This window comes from Lissotriton helveticus, chromosome 9 (genome assembly GCF_964261635.1).
Source record: "Lissotriton helveticus chromosome 9, aLisHel1.1, whole genome shotgun sequence".
Classification (NCBI taxonomy): domain Eukaryota; kingdom Metazoa; phylum Chordata; class Amphibia; order Caudata; family Salamandridae; genus Lissotriton; species Lissotriton helveticus.
In genome coordinates, this window is record NC_136070.1 from 1,074,584,088 (window position 1) to 1,074,599,153 (window position 15,066).

The window sequence follows — 15,066 nt, forward strand, 5'->3', positions numbered from 1 at the left end:
ACCATGTGGTAAACCAAAACATACCAGGTTGAGAATCTGCAAGAGAAATGATCTAATCAATTGATTCAACTTTTGGACCAGGGATCTGTGGCCATATCTATTCAGAATCTATACAGACTGCAGAAAACAGGTTCGTAAAAAGAAAATATTGTTCCCGGTCCTGGAGTTAGGACAATACAACTAGCTCTGTTGTGTTTTGTAGCGGTTGTGGGGCTTAAGGAGAATAGCAAGTGGTGATATTTTGAGGTTACACCATTCCTGCAATATCAAAAGAATCAAATATATTGAGGAAGTGCATGCAAAGGGGGCTATTCACAAACTGCACTTAGTATTACATTTAGTTGCACTACAATAGCTCTACTCACGTATACATGCTAATCACTAACCTACTTGCGGAGGTCTAAGCCTCCACCTTGCCTATCTTTTCTGTGTGGCGAACTCTTCTTTCTCTATATTTTGTTATTAAACCTGGAACGGACGAGGAAAGTGGCTGAAAAATGGGGAATACATACGGCTACCTGAGAGGGGCTTAGGGAGGCCTAGGGAGGGATTTAGTGAGGATATGCACTCTGCACTCACCTAAAAAAGACTAAGTCCATTCCTATTCACAAGCTGCACTTCTAAACATTCTACAGCCAAAAAAGATCCAAGATTGTGAAAATGTACTCTAGCTCGGATCTGCAGTAAGTTCAGCACCACAAATGGTCAACATACTTTCACTGCAACACCCTCCTATAGAAAATAATAGACACAGACATTTATAATAAATGTAATGCACTGTTCAAAATTTAATGTAAATAAAAACAATATTTTAATTACTTTTTTAATCAAAAATAGGTTTAACTTCATTTTTGTTTAGTAATTCAATTAATTTAAATTAATCCTCTACATAAATGTTAGTAATCTCTAATACATAATATATACGTATAAATATTTTACTCTAGATAATTTTTATAAATCATTAAAAATGTATTTAATTTATTTTAGTATATTTAAATTATTACAAATGTAATTCAAAATTAAGTTAATAGTGCTATAGCATTTTGTATTTGCCTATGCTTTTAAAATAAATTTATTATATTATTTTATATTTATCTTTAACTCATAAATATCTTTACAAGCTTTTTAAAAAGTTTAATACACTTTACCAGTACTTTACCTTTAGGAAGAACTCTGACTACGGGCCTCATTACGATGCCGGATGGACTGATGGTCTAAAGGTTGGAATCCAGTTTAATTAAAACTACCTTTAGGTTCCTTGGTTGTCACATTTATTGTTGAGGACCTAAGTTACACTAAAATCAAATCAAGTGATGGAAACCCTAGAGAGTGATGACTCTAGTCCATCTTAAAACTTGCCAACATGTTTCTGACCATATTTGTTAGCCTACTCGGTCTGGGGCATTCGTCATGGCTGTCGGATCCTTATCAGAAATGGAATCAGATGTCCACTGCTTTTCTACGTGCTAATGTGAGGAAGAAGTGAGTCCTACCTGGGATGCTAATGTATACATTTCGTAATTCACCGTCATCAGGGGAGCCACAATAAAAAGAGAAAAGTGAAAAGGCATTTTCCATCCATAATGTGCTCATCACACACATGCCGGAGACCATTCTGTAGTGAACCACATGACTATGTACACAGGCATCCTATCAGGATTTTTACCCCACCCAACACGTGCAGTCAGTTAAAAACAGATTGTGAGTGCGGGGGTCCATATAATAGGTAGGAGGGTGTGTCATTACATTGGTTGTATGTAAGACTCCACAAGTACATATAGTCAATATCATCCATGTGATAGGGGTACAAAAAGCGAAAGGGAAGTTCCCCCCTGGAGGAGACGATGGCAGCTGTACAAAAAAAGACTCATGTAGTATGTTCCAGTATTCACGGATGTATGACGTTACAACGCATGCTTTTACAACGCATGCCATTACGACACAGGTTTTACAACGCAAGTCGTTACAACGACTAGCGTTGGGGGGAGCTGGATAGTGAATAGTTTAATTTACTATTCCAACTCCAGTCCCCATGGATAGTAGGGAAGGTGTTGATAGTAATTAAACTATTCCCTATCCTAGAGCGCCCTCCAGCGTAATTCGTTGTAATGACTTGCGTTGTAAAAGTTGCGCCATAATGGTAGTGCGTTGTAAAAGTTGCGTTGTAAAGGATGTTTCCCGTATTCACATATTCACTGGCTAAATAGCGGTTGCAAATATTGGGCTCGTTCTGGGGACCAAAGCAAATAGGTCGTAATGCACCACTCCTGGCAGAGGCACACCCAAGATCTCATGGTTGTAATTGAATTAAGATCTTAGGTAACATAAGTAAGGCATCACATCTAAGAAGGTCAATTCTGGCTATCACTAGACCTCGATTTAACTTATGTCATGTTATCTTTACAGATCGATACCATATGTGTGTTAACAGTACATAAAACAAGAAATAGGGCATTGGAGTAACACAGACAAACCCTTGCTCTGTCGGTTGTAGATCAAATGTTCACCATTATTACCAGCCATAATGTATATGCATAGAGGCTGGTAGGTTACAATGAAAATATACCCAGTGGTACCACACACAATGCATACTAACTCACCAGGTATACTGGGTGGGATTAGTGTGAGAAATTTGGCTTCATTTATAGAAGTGATGTATTGCAATAAAACAGAGAAAATATGTTTTTGGTTACCACATGTAAAACGTTAATCAATGCCAGGTCTGTTGGGAGCATTTCTGGAAATAATACTGTAAGCCACACGTGGTCGGAACTCAAGTACGAGCGGCTATCTGCCCCATTTGCCACTTGCTACTCAGATGGTAACCCACCACTAGTGGTAAGCATAAAGAACCCTGGCCCAGGGTCCGTAGCCCATCCCCTGCTTCTTACTTCATCAGAAGGCATGCCACTCTTGGCAACCTAAAACGCTCCACTCCCCGCCGCTTGGTACATCGCATTGCTGGAGCGGCACAGCTCAGAAGCTTCCTGCTTGTGACATACCAGCGTCCACTTGGGGGCATTGCCCGGAAGTAGGAGTCTCTAACAGTGCTAACATGTGTATCACGGGTGTCTGAATAATGTAGTTCTATTCATACAGTCACCCACCTTCCTGATCTTGATACCTCCCACAAGACTACGTGATACATTACCAAGCCCTTACTCAAAGTAGGTAGTCAATTGCACACTGTGTACTGCGCTCGTAACACTCTTTAAACAACATGACCCTCATGAGGACGTCAAGATACTTACTAACGTGTACAACCCCAGGAGACTAGATTTAACAAATTGTTACTCGAGATAGAATGATGGCTAATCCTTGTGTACCGTGGCTGTTATCATCACTATATGTGGGGATAAGCCTTGTAATCCATGTACCCCATTGTTGGAGTGTGTGGAATGTGCACAGTCTTGTCAATGGGGATACATACCACAGAAGGACTTACCTGGATTCCGGCACCCATAAGATTGTAGTTAGAGGGGTTCAGCTGTCCAGGTGTAGGGGGGACCTGGAGGAAAGGATACACGGCAGAAAGTGCAGGAGAGAAGCAGATTGGGGTGAGTATGAACCCCAAATCCTTTGCTTATGATTATGTGAGGCAGGCGGTCGGGCCGCCATGGTCGGGTCATCGGAAAGCTCATCATAGTCCGAACGGCAGTCAGAGATCCCTGTACTTCTCTACGGATGCTGTTTTTCTTTCACTGCCATGTCGGCTGTTGGAGAAGGGCTGTTGGAGTCGGCGGTCTTTCAGAGGACGGTCGGAGTACAGGATGCCTGCATCGTAATTCGGCGGTCGGACCAACTGCCTCTGACGAGATTTCTGTGGTCCGACCGCCTCCTACAGGACCATGGAAGCCAGTCCGGCATGCATCATAAATAATGAGGCCCTACGTGTGGAAAGTTTCTAGTAGTAATTTCAAATTTGAAAATGTGGCTCCACCCTGTGTTTCAGGGGGTGGAGACACTTAAGTTTGCACTTTGTGGCAACTTATACACATGGAAATGGTGAATAGCAAAAAGTTGTAAAAGTGCTACTAAGTGCAAGAAGAAATTTCCTCGTGCAAATATTCTCTCATGTAAATAGGCCCCTAAGTCAGACAGGAAATGATGGTTAGTCAAAAAGTATTGGTTACAAAGGAGAAACAAGCATTGTCAAAGTCAGTAGGTCTGATCATGTTGACCTACTTGCTTTGCCAATGTTTTTGTCTAATGCTGTGCATCCTCAGGCAAAAAAAATAACAGTATCATTCCTTATAGGCACACATGTCCAATCACATATGCAGGTCTATGGATCACCATACATACAGAAGCCTAGGAATGAAGCAGCTGTTTTATTTTTTTTAATTTACCGACCTAAAATAGCAGATGCACCTATAAGTAAAATGTTAATAGCGTGAAATCATTTTTAGCAATGCAGACCAGCCCAGCTGCAAATAGCAAGTGTCAGACCCACCCAATGAATAAATAAATACATGTTTTATTGAAATGTCCACGAGGGTGGGGGGGGGCAGGTTGGGATGGTAGTTGGAGACAAGCAACGGAGAGTGGGCTGGTGTGAGGGAGTGATAGGAGTACTCAAGAAAGTGTTATTTTGAAGTAAGGAGTGGCCCTGCAGAAAATGAAAGCTGCTGGACTCTCTCAAAAAAGTTTAAATGAAAGCATATTTTTAAGGACCATGAGCGCTGAGGGGGCACAATGGAGGAGCAGGCCAGGGGTAGGGTGGAAGAGAACCATCAAGGGAAATTGAGGGGAAGTAGCACGAGAGAGAGAGAGAGAGAGAGAGCAAACAAATAAGTGCACGCTCATGGAGTGCCTATTGAAAAAGAAAAGGTCGCTGTCTAAATATGAGCAATAGAAGGATACAAGTCAGCCAATCATGAGGATAGTACAGGAGATTATGCTCCAGGGGAGGGACAAACGCAAGTGGAGGCTATCAAATAGAAATGACACAAATAAGAGTGACAATTAAGCAAACAAATGGCAAAAATTGGATAGGCTCTAAACCCACTCTACATTTTTGGTACGGTTCACAAGAGACTTTCACCTATAGACAGCTAAAAGCTGTCTAGTAGGCAAGAGCTAAAAAATTGATTTGGAACTCTTTTCTACCATACAGGAAATATGATTTTGAAATGCTGTGTAGGCCTTGTGGATTGCTCACGGTAAATCAACAATGGGAATGACCAGACCTTGTTGATATAGCTCTGGGTAGAGCTGGTGCATCAAAAATCAGGTTGTCCACAAGTTTCTGATTTGATAAAATAATCCCAGAATTTTTTCTACTCCGAACTTCGGAAGAAATGTATCAAGTCCTTTCTAATGTCAAAGGGCTTCAAGAGCAGTAGACCAATTTCCCTCATCACATTGATGCTCAGAAAGTACGCTTTACAATACGGACATCTTTTAATGCATCAGTAAAGCTAAACAAACGTTCTCAAAACCAACACACAGGACCTTCGCTAGCCGCTGCGATTATTTATTTATTTATTTTATTGCAAGCATTTGCCAGAAGAATAAATTTTTTTTATAAACAAAGTAGATAATATGATAAAAAAAATAGCCATCAACATATAATTTCAATAGAATAGTTTGAGGGCTTGCTAGCAGGCAGATGTACTTAAATCAGGTTAAGAAAATAAACTTTTTTAGTTCGAATGCACATTACAATAAAATATGATTCTTGTTGGCACATTAAAAGGATATTATTGGCTTTGAATAATATGTGAAAAATGTTAGCTCCTATGTGCATAGAAAAGAATGCAGTAGTTGTTATGCATACTATATTGCGTGCTGTCATAAAAAAAAAAACTCAATTTAAATTGCATTTCTTCATTAATGGTGTTCTTTTTCCCACACCTAGGGTCTTCAAGGAAGCATTAATTCACCAAATTAGTGAAAAACTGGGGCCTGGTCGTACTTTTTACACTGAAGTAGAAAAGGGACTAACCTTCCACTCAATTGGTCAAGAAGACTCTCAATATGCTCAGAGTACTACACCTGGGATGTCTCAGCTCTGCCATTTTCATACTGGTCTGGCTTGGAATGTCCCAAGCTCAAAAGGACTGCACAGGAGTGGAATGTGAACCACTCCAACACTGTCTTGAGGAAGTGCTCGAAGCAGATGCCTGTTGCGCTTCCTGTTTACAACACGGTTGCACTTGTGAAGGATACCAGTACTATGATTGCGTGAATTTTGGATTTAGGCATGGCAAAGTACCAGAAGGGCAATCCTACTTTGTTGACTTTGGCAGTACGGAATGCGCGTGCCCAAAAGGAGGTGGTAAGATTAGCTGCCAGTTCATTCCTTGCCAGGAGCTTCCCCCAAATTGTATTGAGGTTTTGCAGCCAGCGGATGGATGCCCCCAGTGCGGGAGCATTGGCTGTATAGACGGAGAGGAAAAGTATGTTGCTGGTCATACATTCCATATGCCTCCTTGCAAAGTCTGCCACTGCCCAAGTTCTGGAGGTCAGCTGATGTGCTACCCCTTGCCAGAATGTGATGTATCTACATTTAATCCTCTGTCCAATTCAGAAAATGAAGATCTTGAACCCGAACGACAGTATGATGATCTGTACAGTGATGACCAGGATGCCCCCGAAAGAGATCCCACACAACCAGAAACCTCTAAGAAACACAGGAGTTCAGACACTGAAAGCAATACAGAACAAGAAGAGGACTACTTTCAATTTGAGAAAAACATATCTTCACCCGTACCACCCAATGAGGTGTCTACTAGCTCATATTTGCATGACCTATCAACAGAGTCTGGCATCAACAGAGTGTCAGAAGAGAATGAAGTATATTCTAGTACAACAGAAGTTCCTGACACAGATGTGAATGAACCAGACACAGCAGCTCAGGAGGCAAGTCAAAGCTCTGGCAAGGAGAGACAGCCTACATCAGTGGAACCAGACACAACCGCAACCTACAACCAGGAGGAAAGTCAAGGATCTGAAGAAATGTTAGACAAAGCTATACAAACTACAGAGGACCCAATACAAGAAAGAAGCGATGAGAATGATGCTTTGGAAGAGACAGTTGAGGAGATTGAAGAGGAGAATTCACTCCCTATTGTTAGATTTGGCCCAACAGCAATCCCTCCTATTGCACTCGAAGACCATAGTGAGGTGGCGGTAAGGCAGTCGCAAACACTGTACCAATACGAACAAGACGAAGAGGAGGACCCCAACTCAATTCACGTACCTTCGAGACAGGAGGAAGGTAAGAACTCCTTCCAATGCCTTGCTTCTGACTTTTATGATACGTAGTTTTTAAAAGGCATGTATTTTAGTGTTTTAGAAAAATCTCTAATTGACAATTGAGCCATTTCTGTTTCCGTAGCACATTGCCAGCGGCATCTTGCGGCTCCGCTGCTATTTGGCGCTTTAATATAGTGCTCACCACAGGGTTGCAGAAAATCATTCACTGGCACATTATTCAAACTCTTTCTTTCCATGCTGATATTCTCACAGATTAATGAGCTGTCGTGCAGAAAAATGCCACATATGCATCAAACGGGTCTTTTGATGTGTTTGCTTAAAACATCCGAATGACTTGAAAATCGGTCCTTAAGTTCTCGGAAGACTTCTGACTATCAGTGTGAAAACTGCTGCTGCTGTTCCACCTGAATTGTGCATACAAAGTGTTTCTTAATCAAAAAGAGCATTAGGCACCACACTGCATACTAACGCGTTATGAATATTTAACCTGAGCTGTACACATTTGTAGAGGTACAAGCAGGGATTTCAAGTTAATTCCCCAAGGCCTGTGTGAGGTGGCCTACAATTCCAAGCTTTCCCACATCACTTTTATTTCACTTTTTCCGTTAAAAATAAGATTACAAGAGCAGGAGTTAAAGTTATGTTGGTATACATGTTAGGATTGGTGCAACCACAACATTTATGTACAGTTAGGAGTTGTAATTACTACTCTTAGTTTAATCTTTGCAATCTTTGTTTTACATTCTGCACCTATATGATTTCACCAATTAGGCTACTGATCATTTAAAGGAATGTATGCCTTTAGCTTTGATTTTTTGTGCCAGCTTTGACGTATTTTGTCTCTTACCAATCACTGACTTTTGTCAAGATTCAGTTTTTGTGACTATTCACCTGTGGCGGCTCCTCAGCAATGGCGGTGGAGCGTCACCCCACTTCTAGGCTCAGAGCCAGCAAATGTAAAATGAAACAATGTTGTTGCATCATTTTATTTTGCATTTGCCGGCACTTAGCCAACCCTGTAAGGAAGGGCGGGATCTAGGCATGGTAAGGGGAGTAGGAGTGCTACGTGCACTCCAGTCCCTAAGTGCTCATGTGTGTTTAGCCGGCTGTCTCAGGCTGATTAAAACACACATGCGCACTTAAGTTTTCTCCAGCCCAGCTGCATTGAATGCTGGGCTGGAAAAATCCCCACACTGGTCTGAGCAGGTCTTCTTTTGAGCCCACTCAGGCCAATTCCTGAGCTGCTCTGCAGCACAGGGATTAGATGGGAATCTGTCCCAGGGGCAGCTGGGACCCAGGAAGAAGAGGAGAGGTGGCGCGATGCTGAGGCTACCGGCGGCTAAAGGCACTGCTTTTCATAAAGGGATTTTGAAGCACTAATGGAGTAGTCCTGTAGTACTCCTTTACATACTCTTACATGCCTTTGTGAATTACCCGAAAACATCTAAAATGGCAATACAATTGAAAGTCTCTCGGCGATATCATATGCTAATACCGATATAGCTTTGATATTGTTCCTTGTTGATAAGATGTTGATAAAAATGTAAAAAAATAAAATGGGACTATTCAGTGAATCCATCTTTTCAATTTATATAAATTGGAAAGAACTGTATTTTTGTTTCCACTTTTGCTAATAGGGAGTGGGGCATTTGAGTACTGATTCACAAAGGCATGTACGAGTACGTAAAATGCTACACTTGTAGTACCACTACCCAAATGATTATTATAGTAAAAAGAAAACAAATGGGTCACTAAAGGAGGTCACAGAATATGTGACATCACTTACTGGGTTGTTATTGGGATCAAAGCACATGTATTGTCCCTGCTGGAATGCCTGTCATTTTGGTGAATTGATGTCACTGACAACGTGAACATCTCACACCGGACAAGAACCAGCTTGTCAATGTCGCTGTGCTCTGTATATCTCTATCCACATTTAAGGGAATCATTCTCTTTAGGGATTGTGAGGAGTCATCTCCTGATGGTTACATACATAAGCTAAAATATACACAGAATGATATCTCAGATGTCCATAGCCCATTGTCCCTTTATCTGCCCTTCTTGCATCAAGCAAAGGGTTAAAAATGAAGACACAATGGGCCTGGTGCACAAACTGCATTTTGTACTCTGTAAAGTTCACAAACTAAAAATGGACTTCACAAACCTAAAGCTGGAGACCTCTAACTCACTTACACCTAGATTCATCAAAGTCCCGTTTTGCGAGTCTGTAATAGCGATTCATAAGGAATCGCTATTAAGGACTTGCAAAACGGGATTCATGTAGGAATTGCAAAAAATATTGCGATTCCTACATCTTCCTTATTTGCGATTAGCAAACTGCTAATCGCAAATAAGGAATAACTTCCCATTCATTCCTATGGGCCTACAGGCCCATAGGAATGAATGGGGAGTTATTCCTTATTTGCGATTAGCAATTTGCTAATCGCAAATAAGGATGCATTTTCAAGGGTGCCAGGGGTCTCCAAAGGACACCCTGTAGCACCCCTGAAATGCAAATTTACACAGGTGTTGCACACACACATGTCCAAAGGACATGTGTGTGTGTAACATGCAACTGAGAAAAATGTACTTAAGTGCTTTTTCCTATTTTTTCGCTATTTACCACGAAGTCAGACTTCGTGGTAAATAGCGGCCAAATATTGCGAATTCACAATTTAAAATTGGTTAATGAATTGCATTTAAGGAATCTCAAATAGAGATTCCTTAAATGCAATTCCTCGCAAATATGCGATTTCGCAAATAGCGATTTTTGCATTTGGGATGATGAATCCCAAATGCAAAAATTGCGCTCGCAAAGGGCCAGATTCTGAGAATCTGGCCCTTTGCGAGCCGATTTTTCGTTCATGAATCTAGCTGTTAGACTCTTCTGTTGATAATGCTCCTTACTTCAAATGCATGAATGACCGACCTGAAGAATTGCTGGACGGTGGCTTAAACCCCACAATTCTGTAAAATGTTGCAGCTTCATCTTTATAGGTCTTGACTGCTATGCAATCACAGGCGGTGCAGGCATCATAAGTGTAGCACCTGCCTGAGGAGTGTGAGGGTCCACTGCATCTCAAATATTTATTTCATTTTAATATTTTTGTAAAATACCTCATATGGTAACCTCAGTTGGCTGTCTTTTACGAACAAAACTAGAGGCCCCGTTCTCTTCAGGCATGCCTTAAGGCCTAAGACATCTTTAGTGCACCACTGACCAACTCCCTCTCCTATGTAACCCTCCTAATCTTCAAAGTGGTTTGAGGCGGTTCCATTGAGGGTTTTATACAGACAAAAAAAAGTTACATGGATTTTTGATTGGCCACTAAATGTTAAAAAAACATGATCCCAAAAAAAAGCACAACCTTTTCATTTCATACTGCTACCCTTAAATACGCCATAGCATCAATTTATTGTTAAAACAGTTTACATCTGAATACATGGTTCACATTTTCTACAGATTAGAAATACCAAATGAAGGGTGAGTGGCAGGCAGAGAGTAGGGCCTATCATGACTAGGGCACATAAAAAAGTAACAGAAGTTTTTTTCTTGGTTATTTATTTGGGATGCATTGTATGATGCCTTTCATAGACAGACCTTGGCTCATATTTCACTTCTGCCTCTGAGTAGTTAGGAAGTTTATGGTTAATGTGTGTGGCCCTTATTGCACTGACGAATGCAGACTCGGTCGCTCTCTTGACATATCAGGATCCATATTGCATTTAGGATACATGTTTTATGAAATGCAGTGCCATGTTTCATTTTTCCATTTCTTAACGTTGCTGTTCATTGAATGCAAGCTTTTGTTTCTTGGGTCTCCCTATTTGGCATTCAGGTGCAGGAAGGCAGTTCATTAAGTCTGGAAGTGAACTAGCAGCCTCCCAGGTATCAATGCATTGTGCTACAACACCGTTTCCTTCTCTGATAATAGTCGAACCGAAAAGCAAGTTCCTAATTCACTCTGACACATTTATTGTGACTGGTTGCCAGAATACACTCAATCATAAAGTATTGAGAACAACCTCGCCCCTTCCTGCTAACCTGCGAACCAAAACACGCTTGAGTCTATGCTTTATGTTCATTATAAACACTGGATTCATTCTAAATGAGAAAGTATACCACTTATGTCTTGCTACAGAGCATCAGAAAGTAAGCAACACTTTTTTATCCAACATAAATTAATTCAAATATGATGGAAGCCGATGCAGAAATTATGTTTTCATACATCATAATTGTAGAAACGAATAATGCTACAAGTTAGTACAACCCAGTCTTTCTATTTATTTAATAGGGGAAATGTAAAGTTGGCCCATACATTTAATGATCAGAGGAATGTAATTAGAAATTAGACAAAAACACCAGATAAGCAGTCAGTGGATTGATTGAAAAATGTATTTAAAACTCATTAAAAAACATTTACGATGCTAACATTGGGCCTCCTCAATTCCCATGTTTTTTCAGTTCAGTGTTTTTGTTCCACAGATTTTCATGAATCAAATAATTTTATGACGGTTTAGAAGCTCCTCGGAGAGACACTAAATATTTCATATTTTTCTTCTTTAGGTATAAGTGATATATAATAGACTGGAGTTAAGATGAATCTAAAAGAAGACCACTGAATGCAATGTGCAAAGTGCAAGGATTTAGCATTTAATAAATGATCAAATCAACTACCTTGGCAGATGAACAGGGCTGGTTGTAGGTAAACATAAGATTATATAGCGAAAAAGGGTACCCCAGGAGGCAGAGCTAGAGTACCCCATGTTTCATATTGCACAGAAATGGGTGCACATTAAAAGGCTACACTTCTTAGGTTAAGTATTTGTATAAGCCCCTAAGAAGAGCCCTGATTGAAGGCTCCATATTAGCAACATGTGAAGGCATCAGCAAACTGCTGACACCACCTATTGGATAAGATCTTTAAACATGTAATTTACTAATTACCCAGCATATGATTATGCTACGCATGGAATTGGATCGTTTTCTCACATACATTTAAAGCACTTGCCACTTTGCAACAAAGATCATCTGACCTTTGGAAAACCTGATCCCTCAAACTTTTGCAGTGGCAACTACCCAAACTTTCAATACTTCTAAGTATTCCATTCTAGTGAGTATACTGAAGAACCCCACAAAGCCATCCTTTGCTCACTACTATTAGTTCCCAGGAAGGCAGTAGAGTATTCACACGAAGGGCTCGATTCTGATGTTGTTCGGAAAGCATTCCTACCGAATCGGTTCCTAAAGACCTTCCGGACGACTCGGATCGGTGGAGTCTGACTGAGCGATTTGGATGTATCCAGATGCTTCCAGATACGATTCGATCAGACTCCCATTGACTTCAATAGGAGCCTGTGTTCCGAATGAGAACACAGGCTCCCATTGAAGAAAGGAGTGTTTGGGGAAACCTTGCACCCTGTGGAGGGCATCCCATGGAGCCTGCCTCTATGTGCATGGTTGGAAAGGGGGGGTCCCTTGGGTACCTCCATGGGCCCAATTCGGAAGGCCCCTGGTGAAGGGGGGCTTGCTATGGGCCCCCAAAGACAGATTTCGGCAGCCGATTTGTTCGGAACGGCTGTCCGAATCGTTCCTCGTACTCGCTCACTTGGAAAATGAGCCGATTGAGCTGACGATTCTGAAGGACGTGACTTGTCCCAATGCCTTTCAGGACCGATTTGAACAGCCCTACCAGTTTCCAGGCATCCTACTCAGTCGTTGGAAAGTGTGTACAATTCGGTCCGAAACAAGGGTTCCTTCCAAACAACATCGGAATCGACCCCATTATGTGTCCACACTGCAAGAAAATGTTGGCTGGATGAGAAGTTGTGGAGGGAAAAACTGTCACCCCTTTGAATCAACTCAGTGTAGTGTAGAGAAGTGGTTCACAAAGTCTTTTTAGAACCCTGACCCACTTTTTCGATGTTTTATGAATTTTCTTTGAGTATTCTGTACTTGGGGCATAAAATATAGCTGTTGATTTAAGCTACTGTGGCCAGGATGTTGAAAAAAACTGCTTAGTGCAGGCGGGGAAATTATGTGTGGGGATGTTTCTCTCAGTTGTGTTTCAGGGTCGTGAGGGAGGCAGAATCACAGAGGGTTTACTTTTAGCTGGGGGTGATTTTCTGTTCCCCCATATTCAAGTATGCAGTTGCAGGCAGAATGCAGAAGGTTTCTCAAGCACCTGCCGATCCTTGCAATTATCTGAGTCTGGTGTGACCGGGGTCCAGAATTATCATGGACGGAGTTGTGGACCCGATAATTCCAGGTCCAGAGACTCTGGGAATCTCTTAGTTGCTCATGGCAGTATTCCCTGTGGAAATACCACTCAGATAAACTGCTAATGTGGCCTAAGGTGTCTGACAAAGAAGCTTGTATACTCAAGCAAACCCAAAGTAGAGTGGATTTTGCTTCCTGTGTATCTTTTTGAGAGTTCCATCCTCTTCATCTTGCACTGTAATCTCCTCCACTTATTACTCCCCCCCCCCATATAATCACCCAACCTGGATGTGTAAATTATCAATAGATATGAGATGCATGTAGTAAATTTCTACTTCTTGTTCACGTTGAAGCTATGCAAAGAACATGCAATTTCCACCTAATAATTAGGCAATGCGCAGATTATCCAAAATATTAAAAGGGTCATGATTTATTTCCTCAAACATTTTACCCTAATCATCTACCATCATCATTACTTTAAGTAATTTTAACTATTCAGATGCCTATCGGTGTGCTAGAGCAGTGATATAGAGTGGTTGATGTCGTCTGAAGTCTGTTAAGGTTGTAAAATGTATTGCAATCATTTAATGCCACAGCCTTTGTCAAAACACAGGCCTTTTCAATTCTTTACAAGCAGTCCTTTAATGTCTGTTGTTTGCCAGCAGGAAGGATCTTCTTCTATTTGAGTCACAGGCAACCACTACGAAATCAAAGACACAAATCTACTAAATGTTATTACTGCTGTCCTTGAAAATTATAGTTTCTATGCCTAATGAATTACATTTTTGTCTAAATTCTTATTAGCTGGAAAAACTAAAAATTAGACACATTGACAGTAAGAAAATTAAGTATTGTCCATAAAAAAATAGTTAACTAGTACTACCCTCAAGACATATATGCATTAGATGCTAATTCAAAGAGAATAATCCTCAGAGAAAATGTATAAATGTTATAAAATACTGAATACTTTTATTCTTGAAATGCAAAGAGGTCCTTTTCAGATATAGCCAACTTGTTTATTGAATACATTGCATGACAATGCATGAGAGTAAACGACTAAATTAACTCTGTTTAATTGTTTTGCCAGTAATCAACAAGACACAGTCACCAAGATGAGGCTTTTGTCACTGGTTTAGAATCTTATGGGTGTTTAGTATACTGCTATGAATGGCTCTCTCCGAAAACCATAAGCATGAACACCAGATTCTAAATCTAGTCATTCACTGCTATGTTCCAGAATGATACATGATTTGTAACTTCTTCTGCCAAGTTTGCTTTCTGGCCTTTCTAGCGAACAAGCAAAGTTCAGACGTTTGTCAATGATGTATCATAAATAAGTCATGTTTGTCTTTTATTGAACTTGATGATATTTTGATATCCTAAACCACTTCGTTAGGACCGCGTCTCATTTGTGCAACGTAAACATAGGTAATACACAATTTCATCAGAATACAAACTTTATGATAGATTTTGAAACTGTCAAGGGTACCTCTGTATCTCAAAGTAGTTCGTGATATTTTGAATCAGTCTCGTGCAGAACAAACAATTCACTCATAAAATGACTTTAAACTGTTCCTTTGTAATTGTAGTTTTCATCCATGTATTATTCAGAGAGCCTCTCATGT

The 15,066-nt window shown here is 40.6% G+C and overlaps 1 protein-coding gene across 1 annotated transcript in view; it reads left to right on the forward strand.

The window, feature by feature from the left end:
• FBLN2 (fibulin 2) overlaps window positions 1-15,066 on the forward strand; it is a 669,658-nt gene that overhangs the window by 71,733 nt on the left and 582,859 nt on the right. The window contains exon 2 of the mRNA XM_078661453.1: window positions 5,861-7,222. Coding sequence (XP_078517579.1) covers window positions 5,980-7,222 — 1,243 coding nt within the window. The 5' untranslated portion in view covers window positions 5,861-5,979. The remainder of the gene's footprint in view (window positions 1-5,860; window positions 7,223-15,066) is intronic.